This window comes from Balaenoptera ricei, chromosome 16, assembly GCF_028023285.1.
Source record: "Balaenoptera ricei isolate mBalRic1 chromosome 16, mBalRic1.hap2, whole genome shotgun sequence".
Lineage (NCBI taxonomy): Eukaryota > Metazoa > Chordata > Mammalia > Artiodactyla > Balaenopteridae > Balaenoptera > Balaenoptera ricei.
The window spans coordinates 64,247,215-64,267,083 of record NC_082654.1 but is presented as its reverse complement, the minus strand read 5'-3'; the positions used below and the strand labels follow the sequence as shown (position 1 = coordinate 64,267,083).

Below are 19,869 nucleotides of genomic sequence, written 5' to 3'. Positions count from 1 at the left end.
AAAAATAAACTCAAAATGGATTAAAGACCTAAATGTAAGGCCAGATACTATAAAACTCTTAGAGGAGAACATAGGCAGAACACTCTATGACATAAATCACAGCAAGATCCTTTTTGACCCACCTCCTAGAGAAATGGAAATAAAAACAAAAATAAATGGGACCTAACGAAACTTAAAAGCTTTTGCACAGCAAAGGAAACCGTAAACAAGACAAAAAGACAACCCTCAGAATGGGAGAAAATATTTGCAAATGAAGCAGCTGACAAAGGATTAATCTCCAAAATACAAGCAGCTCATGCAGCTCAATATCAAAAAAACAAACAACCCAATCCAAAAATGGGCAGAAAACCTAAATAGACATTCCTCCAAAGATATACAGGTTGCCAACAAACACATGAAAGGATGCTCAACGTCACTAATCATTAGAGAAATGCAAATCAAAACTACCATGAGGTATCATCTCACACCAGTCAGAATGGCCATCATCAAAAAATCTACAAACAATAAATGCTGGAGAGGGCGTGGAGAAAAGGGAACCCTCTTGCACTGTTGGTGGGAATGTAAATTGATACAGCCACTACGGAGAACAGTATGGAGGTTCCTTTAAAAACTAAAAACAGAACTACCATATGACCCAGCAATCCCACTACTGGGCATATATCCTGAGAAAATCAAAAAGAGTCATGTACCACAATGTTCACTGCAGCACTATTTACAACAGCCAGGACATGGAAGCAACCTAAGTGTCCATCAACAGATGAATGGATAAAGAAGATGTGGCAGGGCTTCCCTGGTGGCGCAGTGGTTGAGAGTCCGCCTGCCAATGCAGGGGACACTGGTTTGAGCTCTGGTCTGGGAAGATCCCACATGCCGCGGAGCAACTGGGCCCGTGAGCCACAGTTGCTGAGCCTGCGCGTCTGGAGCCTGTGCTCCGCAACAAGAGAGGCCGCGATAGTGAGAGGCCCGCGCACCGCGATGAAGAGTGGCCCCCGCTTGCCGCAACTGGAGAAAGCCCTCGCACAGAAACGAAGACCCAACACACCCAAAAATAAATAAAGAAATAAATTAAAAAAAAAAAAAAAGAGGATGTGGCACATATATACAATGGAATATTACTCAGCCATAAAAAGAAACGAAATTGAGTTATTTGTAGTGAGGTGGATGGACCTAGAGTCTGTCATACAGAGTGAAGTAAGTCAGAAAGAGAAAAACAAATACCGTATGCTAACACATATATATGGAATCTAAAAAAAAAAAAAAAAATGGTTCTGAAGAACCTATTGGCAGGACAGGAATAAAGATGCAGACGTAGAGAATGGACTTGAGGACATGGGGAGGGGGAAGGGTAAGCTGAGACGAAGTGAGAGAGTGGCATTGACATATATACACTACCGAATGTAAAACAGATAGTTGTGGGAACCAGCTGCATAGCACAGGGAGATCAGCTTGGTGCTTTGTGACCACCTAGAGGGGTGGGATAGGGAGGGAGGGAGGGAGGCTCAAGAGGGAGGGGATATGGGGATATAAGTATACATATAGCTGATTCACTTTGTTATACAGCAGAAACTAATACAACAATGTAAAGCAATTATACTCCAATAAAGATGTTAAAAAAAAAAAAGCTAAACAAGTGTCCATTAGTCCCATCAGAGTTGAGGGTAATTAATGTTTTTTAAACTGTCATCGATTGTGCTGAAGAATAAGTCCTCCATAATTTATTTCAAATACCTATGTTAATGTACTTTCTTTACCTTTTATTTTATAGAAGTCACTGAGTTAGGTAAGTCATACAATATGCCTGAACTTGATGACTAAAGCAACTGAATGACAACTTTCTTTTCAGTCACTTAATATTTTCTTGAGCCTGGGAAAGATCATAAAGAAAATAACTATAGTCAGAACCTTAGAGCAACCCTACTTGAGAGAGGAATCCCTACCATAAATCTCCAGCTCATGAGGTTACCTGGTTTGGGCCAATTCACTGGTCACTCCAAATCCTTAGGCAAGGTTTGCCTTGTTGCCTCCTGGTAGCCTTCATCTACTGACTACTCATCTGCCTTCTAAAGCAATGCAGAACATGTCCAGTTCTTCCACACACATGCATACAATAAACATTTTTTTCTAGGCTAGGTTTAAATGTACAAATTATAATGTAGAAATGCTTAGAATGGAATGGAAGCTTTTGTCACCCAAAGAGACCCATCATTACTTTACTAATATTCATATATTTTATTTACAATATTTTTAAAAGTATGAAGTTTGTATATTTCATTGATATCGTCTCAACTCTACAGAAAAATATTTCAGATTCCGTTACCTTGCTTCCAATTTCACACACATCAATTGGGTCATTGTCACCACAGCAGCCGGTGTGTTCATCATTGTGTCTTGGGTCTTCCCAAGTCTAAAAAAAAAAAATAAGACACAGTATATCATTCCTGTATATGCTAATGACAAAGTGGATCATGTTGGCATTGAAAGATAACATCCCACGATCTTTCTGCAAAAATACAAATCTTCAGCTATTTATTCTCATTAAAAAGAATTTTTTTTTTAAAGAATTCTTTATTCACATCTAAGAATCTTAACTACACACAATAATCTTAACTAAACGCTGGGCTCCTATTAAGCGCATAATGCGGAACTAAATTTAATCTTTAAAATGGATAATGATGCTATTTTAAACAAACAAAACCCAACTAGCTAATAACTGAGACAATATGCAAACACAAATGTAGACCCAGATGTTCACTTAAAAAATATAGTAAAAGAAAACTGCTTTGATGAACTTTTAGTACTTACTATCTTCTACTAATCAGATTTTCTTTAAAATAAATCTCCAAGCAGAGATGGGTAGGTGGTAATATTAAGATGGAAATGACGTGTGCTGGTGGCAAAAATGTCATCGCTGACCAGGAGCCAAGAATAAAAAGTTTAATCAGGATTTGCTGAAGCTTTAAATTGCTGGGTTTCTTCCCTGCTAAACTGCAAGACAGAGTCCTTGCAGAGCAGCTCACAGAAGCGATGGCCTGTGCCTGCCAGGAAGTTCAGTTTAAAGTGTAGCTGTTGTTTTGGTTCTTTTCCCTCCCAATCTGGAACATATTTCTTGAATTTGTTTGCTTACTCAGCTGGAGTAAAGGCAGAGAGATAAAAGTAAAGGGGGAAAAGGAAGACTGGACCCAACAAAGCCAAATCCAACCTACAGAAGAGTAAGTATTTCAGCAATGTGTTCCCAGAGGGATGATATTTCAAGGCTAAATAGTGAATCAATTGAAGCGCAAGGTGAAGTGCTATAACGAAAGCAAACGACTTTGTGACTACCTAGCAAGCTAGATGGGTTTGACCTATGTTTTAGTAACTTACAGATTGTTTCACAATAGATTCCACTTAATAGACTTAATGGTTAATAAAAACAAACCATTTATCAACAGGAAGAAAATAAATTGAATATTTCATTTAAAGATCCTAAGTGCCACAGCATTAGCTTAACCAAAGCAGAATTAAATATATGTTATTTACTCATAGTAGACATGATTCTAGTGATTCTTCATTCAAATATTAAATAAGAGTCTACTACACACAGGTATTGTGCTGGGGATAAACTGGTAAACAATGCAGATATCCCCCCTCCTCAAAGCTTTGACTGTTTAGGAAACAGAATCCCATTATTACTTTACCACAAAAAGCTTGGCACAAAGAAAGTAATCAGGACTATAGAGATACTAGTCAGCAGCTGTGAGAACTTACATGTGCCAGGTACTAAGTGCTTTATTCCTCAAATAGCCACACAAGCTATGTACTAGGAATAGCCCAGGAGAAAATATTAACATCTCAGGGAGGAAGAAGCAGAGGCAAGTTAGATAAGCTTTCATAGACAGTTTAGATTTATTTCCAGTTTTAGTGAGGGCCACTGGTAGGTTTTAAGCAGGGACGTGATATTGAATCTGATTTAAGCTTTAGAAGGTTGCAGCTGGGACTTCCCTGGCAGTCCAGTGGTTAAGACTTTGCCTCCCAACGCAGGGGGTGCAGGTTCAATGGGGGAGTTAAGATCCCACATGCCTCCCGGCCAAAAAACCAAAACATAAAACAGAAGGAATATTGTAACAAATTCAATAAAGACTTTTTAAATGGTCCACATCAAAAAAAATCTAAAAAAAAAAAAGAAAGTGGCAGACTTGGGATTTGCACCCTCATCTGTGTGGTGCCATAAGATCAGTGCTTTTAAGCACTAGTCTACACGGCCTCTCTCAATAGATACGCCACTCGTTCTGTAAAGAAAGAATTTGTGTAGTTTATAACCAGTCCATATAAAAAAATATTTCAGAAAAGAACAAACTTTCAAATGTGAATTCAAACATTGTAAATATTTACCTTTTAGTTCATCTTGAAAATAAGTTATTTAAGGAAGTATTAAAATGAGTTAATTACCCCTTATGTTTTTATAATCTACTATAGCAAAAACTTTTTGAAGGTGTTTAAATCTTTTTTACTAACAGTAGTAGGTTAAATTTTTGTAAGCTAAAAAGTACATTTCTAGCAACTGCACAGAGACATACCTGAGGGATGGCACCATAGTTCCAGATATATCCTTTATAAGGGAACAAATTTGCAACATAACGGAGTTTTCCTTTTTTTACATCTTGTTTAATTGGGTTTAAAGGATCCTTTGTAGCAATCTGAAATAAAAAATTTCAAATCATTGTATATTTGTATGTGAAATACTATTCAAATAGGGATTTAAGGAAATGAATTATGAAATGCACTAGTTCCACTTTCATGATATATTTTTACCCCTAACACTTTTATAATTTGAAATAAGTTTCTCCATAATCAGCCTTTAAGTGGAAAACATTTGAGGTATACAGGAACTATTAAGAAGGGAAAAAGAACATTTACTAATTCCAGAAAGCAAAAATTAGCTGGAATAAATCCTAACATTTGAGAAAATATCTAACTTCAGCTTTCCTTTAAAACATTTAATATTATTCAAATATTTGACTGTCTATTACATGTGAAGTGTTGTTACTGTCAAAAAGCATTATTACGTGACAGAAAATGTTACAAATATCCATAACGAAAAGTCAAATCTATTAGGTATCATCAGAAATAAATTAACAGGGACTTCCCTGGTGGCGCAGTGGTTAAGAATCCGCCTGCCAATTCAGGGGACGTGGGTTCGAGCCCTGGTCCGGGAAGATCCCACATGCCGCGGAGCAACTAAGCCCGTGCTCCACAACTACTGAGCCCTCATGCCACAACTACTGAAGCCCACGCGCCTAGAGCCTGTGCTCTGGAACAGGAGAAGCCACTGCAATGAGAAGCCCGCGCACCGCAACGAAGACCCAACGCAGCCAAAAAAAAATAAATAACTAAAATTTTTTAAAAAGAAATAAATTAACAAAATGTGACAAAAATTCCAATAAAATCATTTATGGCTGGAGTGACTGAAGCAAGCCTGTTGACTACCTGGAGGAGTCAACGATGGAATTAAAGGGAAGAAGACAGAAGAGAAAAAGGTAATTCTAGGCTTTGGGAATGCCGGAAGGAAAGTCTGTAGCATATTTGTAAATAGTAAATGGTTGAGTTTAGTCGGAGCACAGAGAGAAGACTGGCAGGCAATGGGAGATACAGCTGGAAAATAGATTGGGACTAAAAAGAGGACAACCTTGGACATTAGTTGTTTAACCCTTGAGCAAATCGGTGCAACTAGATCAAAACTAATATCCTACATCTGACTAGCAAAGGTGAAACATACCTCCATTTTTGCATTCGACCAGCGTGGTACTTCAACCACCATGTGGAACACATCCTGCAAAACACAGAGAAGGTGAGATGGTCACAGGAGTTCATTTATTCTATTACTTCATTGAGTATGCCCCAGTCCTTCCAAAGTTAAACTGCTCATTGTATCAAATCTTTGAAGTCACGGACTTTCAACAAAATGCATCAAAAAGTAAGGCAGACTGATGGATGAAGAGATAAAGCAAATACAGCAAAATAATTGTAGAATGAAATTAGTGGGTGTATGATTGTTCACTGTATTTTTCTTTAAAGTTTTTGTTTGTTTTAATAAACATGGTAAATTTTTCATAATAAAATGTTGAGAGGGTGGGGTGGAAAGAATGTTCCTATAAAGAACGGAAACAGTTTTAAACATAGCAGAACTTGTATCTCTGCAGAGGGCCATCTTCAAAGCAACTGTCTCCAAAGGCTATGCATATCCTCCAGTGACAGTGCATTTACTCAAAATGTTTTTGGAACTTCTATTTCGGAGGTGGTTTATAAGACAAACCCCAAATCAGAAAATTTATTTGTCATACTTTAGTTTTAGCCTCAAACACAATCAATCAGCTTGATTACCCACATTATTCTCCCAATTAGGCTGTTTTTAAAAATCAGGTACTACTCAAAAAGACAAGAAGTTTGATACTGAAGATAAAATATTATGTTCCAAAAATATTTTAACCAATAGCAGTTCTATTGTAATTAGTTTACAGCCTTAAATTGACTAATTGATATTGGATGACATATTAAAAAATTCTCAGATGCTTACTGCTTAAAAACCCAATTAATGAAAAATCACACTTTGTCATCTCCTTTGCACACCAGAGTCAAATACCAAGTTGAAATACATTTTGTAATTAAAACTGAGCTTTAAATAGTCAGAAAATTATTTTTGCCAAGGAATAAAACTAAGTTCAGTTTTTCAGTTTAAAACCCCTACAAAGGGCACACATGAAGCCAACTCTGCCATTACTTTTATAAAATGCATATTTTAAACAGTTGATTTAAAATGAAAATCACTTAGTTACACACTTGTTAGAATTACTTCTTCGCCACTTTGCATCAAAAAACAGGGACTGATAAGCTATTGAATACAAGGGAATAAGTCAAAGCTTTCCAGACAATAATTAGCTTGTTGCTATTTTAGCCAAGCAGAAAGCTCCACAGATTTGCATTCAAGAGGCTCAAACTTCTGTCACTTACTGAGGGAGACTATAGTATTCCATAGTTTCTGCTCCAAGCCTCCTGACATCTGCCTACTCCATACAACATAAAAACCACAATGAATGGAGACATTGTTTAAATCCAGGACTGAATAAACTGCTCTATCCCTGTAAAGTCATAACTGGGTGGTTTTAGAAAAAGTAACACATTGTTCATGGGTAGGAAACCTCAGACCCAATCTTCGATTACATTTCATTCTACTCACTGTAAGCGAGACCTGTGTCTATCTAGCACCACCACTACGCCTCAGGTGTTAAAATGAAAGATCTGCACGTCCACCAACAACTCAGAACTTAAAAGGGTACAGCAGTAATACCCTAAAGGTCCACAAGATAGAGCTGTTACTACATGAAAGGTCACCTGAGAAGAGAAAACCAAGGAAACTGGCTAGATGTTTAAAAGAAAATATTACCAAATGAATAAACTGCCTCAAGAAAAAAAGTAGCAAATAAAGCTAAAGTCACTGATTCAAAGTTTGGAAACTATACTGAACACTTTAATGGAATTAAATGATAAATACATAGAGATCCTCAAAAACCACATTACCTAATATTACAAACCTACATAACTAATAGGAAAGCAGAAGAAAAGAAAGAGAAAGAGAAGGAGAAAGAACCAACATTACAGGAAAGAAAACATCTTTCAGGAGAAGACTCTACTGCAAACAGAAGAACTCCGAAAGCCTGAGGGTTTGGTACTTTTTAGAAATTAGCTGGGCCAAAAATAGCAAGGAGTATCCTGCAAGGAGCCTCAGAGACAATTCATTCATTTTTGCCAACATATATTTATTGAGCACCACTGTTTTGTGCCAGATACTAGCAGTGAACAGAATTAAAGCTCTTTTAACTCCCTAAGAGTTGGATCGCCAAACCAGGTCATTTCAGCTTGCAGGCCTCAGGCTGTAGCCTGGGGTCCACAAATCTAGGTGAGGGATTAGTCTGTAAAATGAATGTTTAGCATATTTTCAAGTGTATGTAGATACCGTAGTGATTACTGGATCTTTTTTAAAATTAATTAATTAATTAATTATTTTTGGCTGGTTGGGTCTTCGTTGCCGCGCACGGGCGTTCTCTAGTTGTGGCGAGTGGGGGCTACTCTTCATTGCGGTGCGCGGGCTTCTCATGGCGGTGGCTTCTCTTGTTGCGGAGCACGGGCTCTAGAGTGCAAGCTCATTAGTTGTGGCGCACGGGCTTACTTGCTCCGCAGCATGTGGGATCTTCCCAGACCAGGGATCGAACCCATGTCCCCTGCATTGGCAGGCAGATTCTTAACCACTGTGCCACCGGGGAAGTCCCTGTATCTTTTTTTAAAGCAATGAATGTGTAGTAATTTTGTCACTACTTTCCCCATCAATCATTATCAAAACAGAGGGGTTTTTTTTATTATTTTGATATTAAAAAGGGCGGATGTTCTTATTCTTTAGAAGGAACTACTAGTAAAGGACAGTTTATTTCTCCTAGACACCATGGCTACAATTGAGGGAGTTGCCACTAGGTACACAATGATACTTAGGATTTTCAGGGCAACTGACATGAGAATTTCAACCAATCACTCCATTGCTACTAGAAAAAAAACACCTTTACTGTTAAAACATTATGCATTCTATTTGGAACTCTTGTGCACTGTTGGTAGGAATGTAAAATGGTATAGCCACTGTGGAAAACAGTATGGTGGTTCCTCAAAAAATTAAAAATAGAATTACCATATGATCCAGCAATTCCACTTCTGGGTATATACCCCCCAAAATTGAAAGCTGGGTCTTGAAGAGATATCTGTACACCCATGTTCATGGCAGCATTATTCAAAATAGCTAAAATGCAGAAGCAACCCAAGTGTCCATCAAAGGATGAATGGATAAGCAAAAGGTGGTATGTACATACAATGGAATATTATTCAGCCTTAAAAAGGAAATGCTGACATGTGGTACAACATGGATGAACCTTGAGGACATTATGCTAAGTGAAATAAGCCAGTCACAAAAAAGACAAATGACTATATGATTCCACTTACATGAGGTATCTAGAGAAGTCGAATTCATAGCGACAGAAAGCAGAATGGTGGTTGCCAGGGGATTGGGGAATTAATGTTTAATGCATATGGAATGTAAGTTTTGCAAGATGAAAGGAGTTCTGGAGATGAAGGAGGGTGATGGTTGCACAACAATATGAATGTACTTAATACCTCCAAACTGCATACTTTAAAATAGTTAGGACGGTAGATTTTATGCTTTATGTATTTTACATTAAAAAACTGGAAAAAATTATGCATTCTAATATTTCCAATGTTTATGGCATTTAAAAGAATGAGACAAGATTTTAGGAAATTTAGTACTACCTAGTTAAAAATTCATGCCTTCTTTCTCTAATCCTAACTGGTTTAAACTATTACTTAGCTCAATCCTGGATTTAGTGTCTTATTATTCCCATTGTTAGGACTTCTCAGAACTGTTCTCCACTTCTGCTATGCTCTGGATTCTCAATCCCTGCTCTGGCACCAAGCTTTCAGCTCCCTGTTTACAGTTTCAGAGAAAGGAAGGAAGACGTTGGTATCCCTAGTAGGATGATGCTGACAAGGCTGCAGGAGGCAGGGGAAAGGCAAAGCGTAGCTCTAAGCTCTGACTTCCAAAGTCAGAGACACAGCAATCAGTCTGACTTCCCAGATTTACAGTCATTTCAACAGGAAGACAAGAATGTTAATGTTATAGATGTCCAGATTCTAAGGAGATTAGAAACTTAAGTCTAAATCATAGCATTCCGTTAATCAAAAAGATTTAAAATAAAATTGTTTTACCGATAGAAGAAATATAACCTATATCTTGATCGGGCTTTTAACTTCATTGATGAAACAGGAGTATCACAGTAGTACAGTGATCATAGGTCTCATCTCCAAACTGGTTAGTTTTCTTGTGGATCAAGTCAGTAGTCTGACAAGTCATTTACTAATGAATAGGCTATGGCTACTTGGTAGGCTATTATTTCTAATATCATTAAGTACATACACAGGGAACATACTCTTAATTACATCCCATCTCTGAATCTTAGTAGTAAAGTTAAATGTGTCTTTATTGGGAGACTTATGAACACCTCATGACTTATGATCTTTTCCCAACACTGGATCTGAAGCCTAGTGAACATGACCTACTGTATTGCAAAACTGCATAAGTGACTAAATTAGCATTTAAGTTGACTCTTCATGTGTTTCTCTAGATAACTTCAGAAACCAAGTAAAATAAATACCAGACTTACGAAGAAATACAAAATCATCCTGATTTCACCATCCTTTTATTTTTCCGTTTTGCAATAAAATTTGGAGAAAAACAACGGTGGTAGAGAGGATTTTCTTCTAAATTTATCTAGAGATTGGATATAAAGCAAGAAGCTAATAGAAAACAAGGGCAGCTTGCTTTTTTTTTTTATCTCTAGAGTATTTTTGGAGAATAAAATTCCTATCAGAAGAGCTCATGTAGTTAGTAAGGAAACGCTCTACTCCCGTAAAGGTGCTTTTGTAAAGGTTTAGCAGATTTCATCATTTCCAAGAGTATTTTTATCCTATTAAGTGCTCACCAAGTAACACTTGGTTTTAAGTTTTGGCTTCAAAGCCAGTTCTGTGATTACAGGACATATTCTAAGTTGTTAAAAGTAAATGGGTTCCTCCTGTGCAGTGTCAATGGGATTGTAAATTGGTGCACCATTATGGAAAACAGCATGGTAGTTCCTCAAAACACAAAATAAGAACTACCATATGATCCAGCAATCCCACTTCTGGGTATTTATCCAAAAGAAATTAAATCAGAATCTCAAAGAAATATCTGCACTGCCATGTTCACTGCAGCATTATTCACAGTAGCCAAGATACGGAAACAACCTAAGTGTCCATCACTGGATGAGTGGATAAAGAAGATGTGATACATACATACACACACACAGGTACGCACAAACACACTGGAATATTCAGCCTTTTAAAAAAAGATAAAAGGAAACCCTGCCATTTGTGACAACACGGATGAATGTGGAGGATATTATGCTAAGTGAAATAAGTCAGACAGAGAAAGACAAATACCACATAATCTCACTTGTATGTGGAATCTAAAACAGTTGAACTTATAGAAACAGAAAGTAGAAAAATGGTTGCCAAAGGCTGGAGGAGTGGGAGAAATGGGGGCATGTTGATCAAAGGGTACAAACTTTCAGTTATAAGTGATAAGTTCTGGAAACCTAACGTACAGTATGGCTCTATTAAAGTTGCTAAGAGAGTAGATCTTAAGTGTTCTCACCATACACACAAGCAAAATAAATATGTGAGGTGACAGAGGTTAACTAACGTGATTAGTGGGATCATTTCACAATGTGTACATATATCACAACATCACACTGAACACCTTAAATACAATGACTATTTGTCAATCATACCTTAATAAAGCTGAAAAATAAATTTTTTAAAAAATTTTAAAGAAAAAATAAATGGGCTCCTGACTTCTTTCAGTGAGAAGTGACAAATATCTATTGGAGAAGCTGACACAGAAGAAATATGATGACCGAAGTTCACACTGTGTGCTTCTTATTCATTTAGAATTATAACTTCACAAAGGAAAACATGATTTATACCAACCCCCCAAAAAATTGCTCAACAAATTGTTGAGCAGGGGAGATAGTTAAAAAACAAACACCTTTCAGTAATGCTCATTTGTTTCCCAATCACACAGATGTTCTACTCATAGCAGTTTCAACAAACTATTGTATTTGGTAACGCATACTGCCATATGCCACATACAGAGAAAGTAATCAAACTTAATTTACACGTCATAACTAAGAATAAGCTCCTATTTTTTCCCCTCAGATGAGCTTTAAGATGACTCAATTTTGAAAACAGATATTCTAACCATAATCTGTTTACTTTCTTATCTTTATAAAATCAAGCAAGAGTCTGCATTTCCAGCTGTCAACATCTTCTATGATCTGCAATGACTAAGAATTTTCACCATAGAACCTTTTCCAAGAAAAATGCACATTTACACCAAATTGCAATTTCAGAGAGAACTCAGAACCTCAGAAACCCATCGATGAGTATTCCAGGGTCTCGGGGCCACCAAGAATTCCTGGACTAGAAGACTTTATAGCTTTCCCGAATGAAGGAAGTTCTTACTCATTTCCCTTGAATTCTAAGCGTTAAAAAAAAAAAAAAAAAAAAATTATAAGCAAGCCTTTTTTTTCTGCTTTTTTTCTTTGTAAATATCAAAGAGATAGTTACTGTAGAAAATTTGGAAAATATCAAAAAGCACAAAGTAAAATCCACCACCCTTTATCGCTCGAGGCAGTGTGGCTCAGTGGCTAACACCACAGGTTCTGAACCAGAATGCCTGGGTCTGAATCCTGCCACTACCGCTTATGAATTCTAGTTGGTAATCCTGGACAGTTAAGTTACTGAAAGAACCCAGCTCACAGATTGGAATGATGGCTAAAGGAGAAAATCCACATAAGGGCTTTAGCATAGTGCTAAATGTAATCTAAAACACCCACGAAGACCAACAGTGCTCAGAGGTAAAGCAACTTGCTCAATATGGCAAAGCCAGTTAGTGGTAAAACCAGGACTAAAACCAAGGTTTCTTACTCCCGGTTCAGTGATCTTTACTCTACACAATAGAGCTCTGAAAGGCTTCAGACACAGCCAGTCTTGTGGTTAACATCATCATCCTATTGTGGGGTTTTTTTTTTTTTTTTGGTTTTTGTATACTGAGACTTTATAAGCCAGGCATTGTGACTGCACATTACATGCATATTTAATCAACACAACTTTTTTTTTAGTCAAAGCTATCCAAAAAACTTTTGCCTTTTTACTTATTTTTTGATTGAAGTATAATTGACTTAAAATATTATACAAGTTTCAGATGTACCACACGGTGATTTGATATTTCTATACATTACAGAATCATCACTACAGTAAGTCTAGTTACCATCTGTCACCATACGAAGTTACTACAATATTGACTATATTCCCCACGCTGTACACTACATCCCCATGACTTATTTTATAACTGGAAGATTTACCTCTTAATCTCCCACACCTATTTCCCTCATCCCCGCCTCTGGCAACCACCTCTGGCAACCACCAGTTTGTTCTCTTTACGTATGAGTCTGTTTCTGTTTTGTTAAGTTTGTTTTACAACTTTATCTTTTTGACAAAATTGTTAAACCACAGATATTATGGTTAGAATATCTGTTTTCAAAATTTAGTCACCTTAAAGCTCATCTGAGGGGAAAAAATAGGAGTTTATTCTTAGTTATGACATGCCAATTAAGTTTGTTATCAGTTTTCATCTATGCTGCCAGTTCTAACTTTGGTGTGGAAAACATAAAACAAAACCCCAACCATTCTATATACATATAAAGTTGGAGAAAACCAACAGTATTTAAATGATTAATTTGGTGACATTTTTTTAAGTTCCATTTATAGAACTGTCTACAAAAAGAAATAGAAAATTCAAAACAAAGCAAACCCTGTAGGGAAGTGAGTACTGCTGACCCTTGAACAACACAGGTATGAACTGTGTGGGTCCACTTATACATGGATTTTTTTCAATAGTAAATACTACAGAACTACATGATCTGTCGGTTGAATCTCCAGATATGGAGTAATCTCAGATACAGGAGGCCAACTATAAATTATACGCTAGTCAGGGCCCCTAACCCCCGCATTGTTCAAGATTCAGCCATAATTTAAAAAGCATCTACTTGGGTGGTATATCTCCTCTAAAATTTCAGGTACAGTTAGATAGTATCTTTAAAAATTTAAGAAGGATACACAACTGCAAAAGATATCCTATTCAGTTTCTGAAGCACCCACCTATTTGACTAGTAGCTTGACTTTTTTTTTATAGGAGAAAAGTTCCATATTTATATATTCCCCCAACAGTCAGCTGAAAAACATTACAGAAGCCTATATTGTTAGAACTAGTATTTAACATGGAAGTTTAAGATATAGAATAGAAAATACTAAACTTCTAAAATTAGAACATCAAGTCATGATACTTGAGTACTCTAAGATTTAGATAAAGCTTTTAATCTACCCAGTGTTTCACACTGTTTATGCTCATTATGTTCTGGATTCTTAAATTTTCTGTTATCTCAGAAGTTTTATGTCAGAAGACACTTTGAGCTACAGGTGTTTTTATATTTGATTCCAAAATAGATCCAAAGAAAAGAACAGCCCTACAATATATATACATCCAGTGAGTCCTTGCCTTTGCCTTCTTTCACCCAGTGGATTTGGAAATAACCCAAGTAGGGTATCTGAGTCACAAGGATTTCCAGAACTGGCTGGCTGGATTACCTAATAACACATATACTAAATCAAATGCTGTCCACGTTGAAAGGTTCTGATGTGGAGTAGAATATAAGCCTCTGGGCATTTTTTCCTTATAGAGCTGAGTTGTGTTAAAGGCACATTCCCTCATTATCACCCCTCAAATGACTGACCATATTAGGGATAAAGTCGATGGCTACCCACACAAAAATGTATCTACATAAACTTAATCACATTGAAATTTCTTTTTTTCAAAAACCATACTCTTCTGTAACCAATGGAATTAATCAGATCTTTTATTTAGGCTAGAATCCAAAATAGGTTATGTGTACCACACCCTTATTTGTGCTTTGTATAAACTAAACTTCCTTAAAAACAAAACAAAAAGAACTCTTTCCTGCCTCTGAGGCAGGAATCTGAAGTGCTGAAGTTCACTGAGGTCTGGACCACTGGTGAAATCCAGAGTCATTGCAAGAGCTTGTACTTTTGAGCCAGCCCAATGTGGTACAAAGGGCAGATTCTTCATTTGAGTAATCCCAGATTACAGATACAACCAGTCCTGTAAAAGACTCCAAGGAGTTGCAGAGTAACCTGAGTGAAGATGTTTTATACGACACCAAAATGTAGTCTCAGCTTCCTATTTTGGGGTAACTTGCAGCAGCAACAAGATTAGGCACCATAACTGCTATGATTCTTCTGGTCCTTGGCTAGAATATTGTCCAATAACTTAAGGCTATGGTCTGAATGTTTGTGTCCCTCCAAAACTCATATGTTGGAATCCTAACCCTCAAAGGTGATGGTATAGTAGGTGGGACTTTTAGGAAATGCTTAAGACATGAGGGTAGAACCCTCATAAATGGGATGAGGTTCTTATAAAATGAGTGACTTATAAAAGAGCCTCCAGGGAGATCCCTAGCCCCTTCCACCACATAAGGAAACAGCTAGAAGTCTGCGACCAGAAGAGGGCCCTTACCCAACCATGCTGGCACCCTGATCTCAGAGTTCCAGCCTCCAGAACTGTAAGCAATAAATTTCTGCTGTTTATAAGCTACCCAGTCTACAGTATTTTGTTATAGCAGCCCAAACAGGCTAAGACACTTATGAATGCAAAGAAACCCAGCTACAGGTCAAGAAAATGTTTCCCTTCCTTAGTACAGCTGTATGCCAAGGTACCATCAGTAAACTTAGGGTCATCATTTTATACCTCTTCATTATTCAAAATGGTCTGAGATGTTACTGCAAAGTACTTTGATATACATACTGATTATACAACAGCTAATTTAAGCCAACCAAATGATGCCAATTCAAGAGGAAGGAAGGATTCTGCAGTTCTTGTCAACTCCCAGGGAATCAGATGTAACAAATTAAAAGTTTCTGAATAAATACAGCTTTGAGAATCCCACAGGACAACACATGCCAATTAGTGGTCCCTCCTGTAACTGTGGCACATAACTGCCCTCGGGCTGTTTGCTCCACTGTCTCCAGCTAGAGCCCAGCTCAGGCAGGCTGCTCAGAAGCAACATTCAGGTTAGATTTTCTGCCAGTGTCCAAGTGTCAGTGCAGAACTGTAGCAATCTTCCTGGTAGAAGTACATGAATTTATCTATTTCTGATAGTCAAGCACAGAAAAAAAGTAAGACTCAGCACACACAAGGATAAGATTTCATCTTTATTATTCTAGACATGCGCTGGAATGTGATATTCACATGTATTATGTATTGACATCTAGCTAAGGAAGATCAATAACCTATGAAGCTTTTACGACTCAAAAAGATTTGCAGTCAGTGTGGATCCTTCCTGGTTGAATGAAAAAAATTTTTAAGGTATAAAAAAGAATCAGACATTTGTCCTTGTGTCAGTTCCTAAATATAGCACAAACTTCTCTTATTGGGAGGGAGGCTGAAAGAAGCAATGGCTTTTTAAAAAAATAACTATTTAAATTTGCACCAACAATGCATGATCTTTGTAAAAAAATATAGGAAATATAAAAAGGCAAAAATGAAAATAAAAACAAAAAGAGTTACCAGCAATTCTGGTGATTTTTTTTTAACCAAGGCAGCTTTAAAACATTTGTTTCTCACACCCATTATAAAGAAATCACATTAGGATTCTCTTTTTAAGCTGTTCCTTAAAACACTAGTGCTTAGGAAATCTTTTGGAGGCAGAAGCAGTCAAGGGTAGCCTAGGGTTAGGGTTAGGCTTAGGGTTAGACTTAGGGTACGGCTTAGGGTACGGGTTCGGGGAGGTGTTCGGGTACGGCATATGGTATGGGTTAGGGTTAGGGTTAGGGTTAGTGTTAGGGTTAGGGCTCGGTTTAGGGTACGGGTTAGGATTAGGGTACGTGTTAGGGTTAGGGTAGGGGTTAGGGTTAGGGTACGCGTTAGGGTTAGGGTAGTTATAAAAAAAAAAATAAAGAAGCATATTTGTACTTCTAATAAAAAAAAAAAAAAACACTATCTTGATAAAAAAAAAAAAAAAAAAACAAAAACATTTGTTTCTGTTCCTCTACTCCTTCTCCAAATTATAGTTGCTTCTTCTAACCAAATAATCTGGATTTAAGACTGTCTCCTTATTTAGTCAATGCACCTTTAACTCACAGCACAATGAGGCATTTTAAGCACTTGTTAAGACATATAAGAAAATCCGTATGTGGAACTAACTGATCTGAGCAATGAGACTACGGTCAGAGAAGGATGTCTTACCTTATCTGCATAAATTGGAATATCATGAAATGGAGATATATATTGTCCTTTTTCATTTTCTGCAAAATTAATTAGAAAAAGTTATTGCTTCTATTGGTTAATTATATTTCCAGATGCATGAAGTACACATTTTTTAAGACTTTTTTTTTTAAGAGAATTTTTAGGCTTACAATAAAATTCAGAAGGTACCAAGATTTCCCACATACCCTCTCTCCTCCCATTATCAACACCACTCACCAGATTTTATTCCCACCCCAGAAAAACTGGCTATATACTTCACCTTCCTGACTGCTCCAAGATCAGGTTAGGTTTTCATCCTACATGTTCCTTAGGGGTCTAAAAGGTACTAACCTCTATGGTGAGGGTGGGGACTGCCTTACAAGCCTTTGTATCACAGAGCCTAGCAGTGCCTGGTATACAAAAGGCAACCAAATTGTTTGATTTTATACTAGTTAACAGTTAACAGAGCTAATGAAATACTTGGGCTCTGGAGAAGGCAGGGGACCAATTTGCCAAATTATAAACCATGTTGCTTTAAGTGGTATTCCAGGGAGACAGAGCCATCTTAGATTAGGATTTTTCTTAAGGATAATCTAGCTGTAACAGCACTTTCACAGGTAATTTCTGTATTCTAGAGACCTAACTACCATATCCAAAAAGTAATTTTAAAACTTCCTTACTATTCTTTAGGAAACCTTAAGGGTCAGTCCACATTGCATCCCTTCACGATTAAAAATCGAAGTGGAGGGAATTCCCTGGGAGTCCAGTGGTCAGGACTCTGTGCTCTCACGGTGAAAGGGCCGGGTTCGATTCCTGGTTGGGGAACTAAGATCCTGCACGCCGCATGGCGTGGCCAAAAAAAAAAAAAGACCAAAAAACTCAAAGTGGAATAGGCAAAATTGATCTGTGACCATCCCCAATGGCACACTGGTCCCTTCAGTGTCAATAGTGACTTGCGATCCAACCCACTATCAGTTTTAAAGAGATTGGCAAATGTAACATTATAGAGGTAAAATTCTTCTCCTATTAAGGAAGGATATTAAGAAATCTATGATTTTTAAATTAAAATTATATAGTACTCACTACCAATACATAATCTAAGTAAAAACTGTATTTGTTCTGCAAATATAGCTTGAAAACAATTACCCTAATCATCCCCCCCACCTACAAACTAGAGGGTCACCTCTCTAAATCCCTCCTACAGAGAAATTCTGGAGCCAACACTAACTCCAGAAAAACAGTTCAGGGAACTATTTGTCAAAAGTTCCTGCACTGCCCTTGCTGCTGAATTCTGAAATTAAATAAAATGGGTGGGGGAGGTCCCACACGTCACTGGATTTTAAATGGCAATCTAAACTTTAGTTGTGTAACTTTATAGTTCACTTTCCTTTTCCTCTCACACCAGCCTATTTTTTGCTAGGAGCTTTGTCCTTTCAGTATTACCATTCATCCCCTCCTCCTCTCTCTTTACTGCCCTTCATACACCAGAACTCATAGAATTCAAGGCACCTGCCCATTTCCTTGGGAACAAAATTGTAAAGAAGTTAAAATAGAAACGCCTCCGTTATCTCTAATAATCTTTTGGGGGCGGGGGGCGGGGAGGTGGTAAGAGGATAAAGATAAACCCGAGGTAGCTTTCCCCCATCTACAAGGCTAAAGGTGGTGCACCAAGGAAAGCGGAGCCTGCGGCCTCCTCGGCTCTAAACGCAGACTTAGGGGAGGTACCCCTTAGACGCGATCCGCTGCACAGGGGCCAAAATTTGGCACTTTCTTATTCATGCTTCCCAGATTGACGTCACCTGTTTAACTGGAGAGGAACAGATTTCTGTTTCACAAGGCGTTTTCCCAGCATCAGTGCTACTGGAAAGCACGCGTCAGGGAGGCAGGAGCGCTACTGGGGCCCCAGAGGGATGGGTCCAGTCCTCCACTGATCGCTCCAGATCTGGGCCTCAGTTTCCCCGTCTGTCGGACGAGGGCCTGGACTTGACCCCGCGACGTGCCCACAATCTGAGCTATAGTGGAGGAATTAAGGTCTTAGGGAGTCACCAGCATCACCTCCTCCCCCTCGCCACGCCGTTCCTCCAAACTGAATAATCCTCTTACGGGGATTAGTTTACCCCCAGACACCTTTTCTAGGGTGACTCAGTGGTTTCCTTTTCCCAAGCCGGACACCTGCAAAACTAGCCTGGCCCAGGTTCAGGTCCAATCGAGCATGTGAAAGAGGAACGCCGACCCACGCCGTCCTGGCCGCGAGCGGGACGTGTGAAATGAGAGGGCCAGGCCCGCCCAGGCCCCCGGGACCGGCCCGAGGAGCCCGGCCGGCGCCCGGGACAAGGTGCTGAGCGCGGGCCGCAGCCGCCGGGGCGGGAGGGGAGGCGAGGCCCAGGAATGAATGGGCGGGCGGGCAGGGAGGGACCGCGGACCTCCGACACTCACTGAGGAAGACTCGGTACTCGAGGGTGAAGGGCGCGGCGCGCTCCTCGCTGCTGAAGCCGCTCATGATGCCGGAGACCAGCCGCCGCTGCCGCCGCTGCTACAAAGCCACTAGCCAACACGCGACGCCAACTGACAAGGAGTAAGCTCTGCGCCTGCGCACTGCAGTGACTAGACCGGCCAGCAGGGCGGGGAGCAGCCTTTAACGCTGCTGGCGCTCGCGAGCCCACCCCGCGCGCAGGCGCACTCCGTAGGGCCCGCGAGTCTCAGCGCCCCAGCCCCGCCCCCTCGGGCCGCGCCTCCGCGAACCTCCCCTCAGCTCCCAGGCTGGGCCACGTGGCTGGCGGCCGGCTCTGGCTGAGTGATCCGTCTGGGCTGGCGGGCTTTGGGGCTCTGACGGAGGTGGGTAACACGTTCTCAGCTTCGAC

The 19,869-nt window shown here is 39.0% G+C and overlaps 1 protein-coding gene across 1 annotated transcript in view; it reads right to left on the bottom strand.

Annotated features, from left to right (window-relative positions):
• The window catches only part of PPA1 (inorganic pyrophosphatase 1), a 37,323-nt gene extending 17,693 nt beyond the window's left edge, over positions 1-19,630 (bottom strand). Inside the window, exons 1-5 of the mRNA XM_059899669.1 lie at positions 19,445-19,630; positions 17,009-17,067; positions 5,756-5,809; positions 4,557-4,676; positions 2,318-2,404 (exon numbers count right to left, since the gene is read on the bottom strand). Of these exons, the coding sequence (XP_059755652.1) occupies positions 2,318-2,404; positions 4,557-4,676; positions 5,756-5,809; positions 17,009-17,067; positions 19,445-19,508 (384 nt within the window). The 5' untranslated portion in view covers positions 19,509-19,630. The remainder of the gene's footprint in view (positions 1-2,317; positions 2,405-4,556; positions 4,677-5,755; positions 5,810-17,008; positions 17,068-19,444) is intronic.
• Between the last annotated feature and the right edge of the window lie 239 nt (positions 19,631-19,869).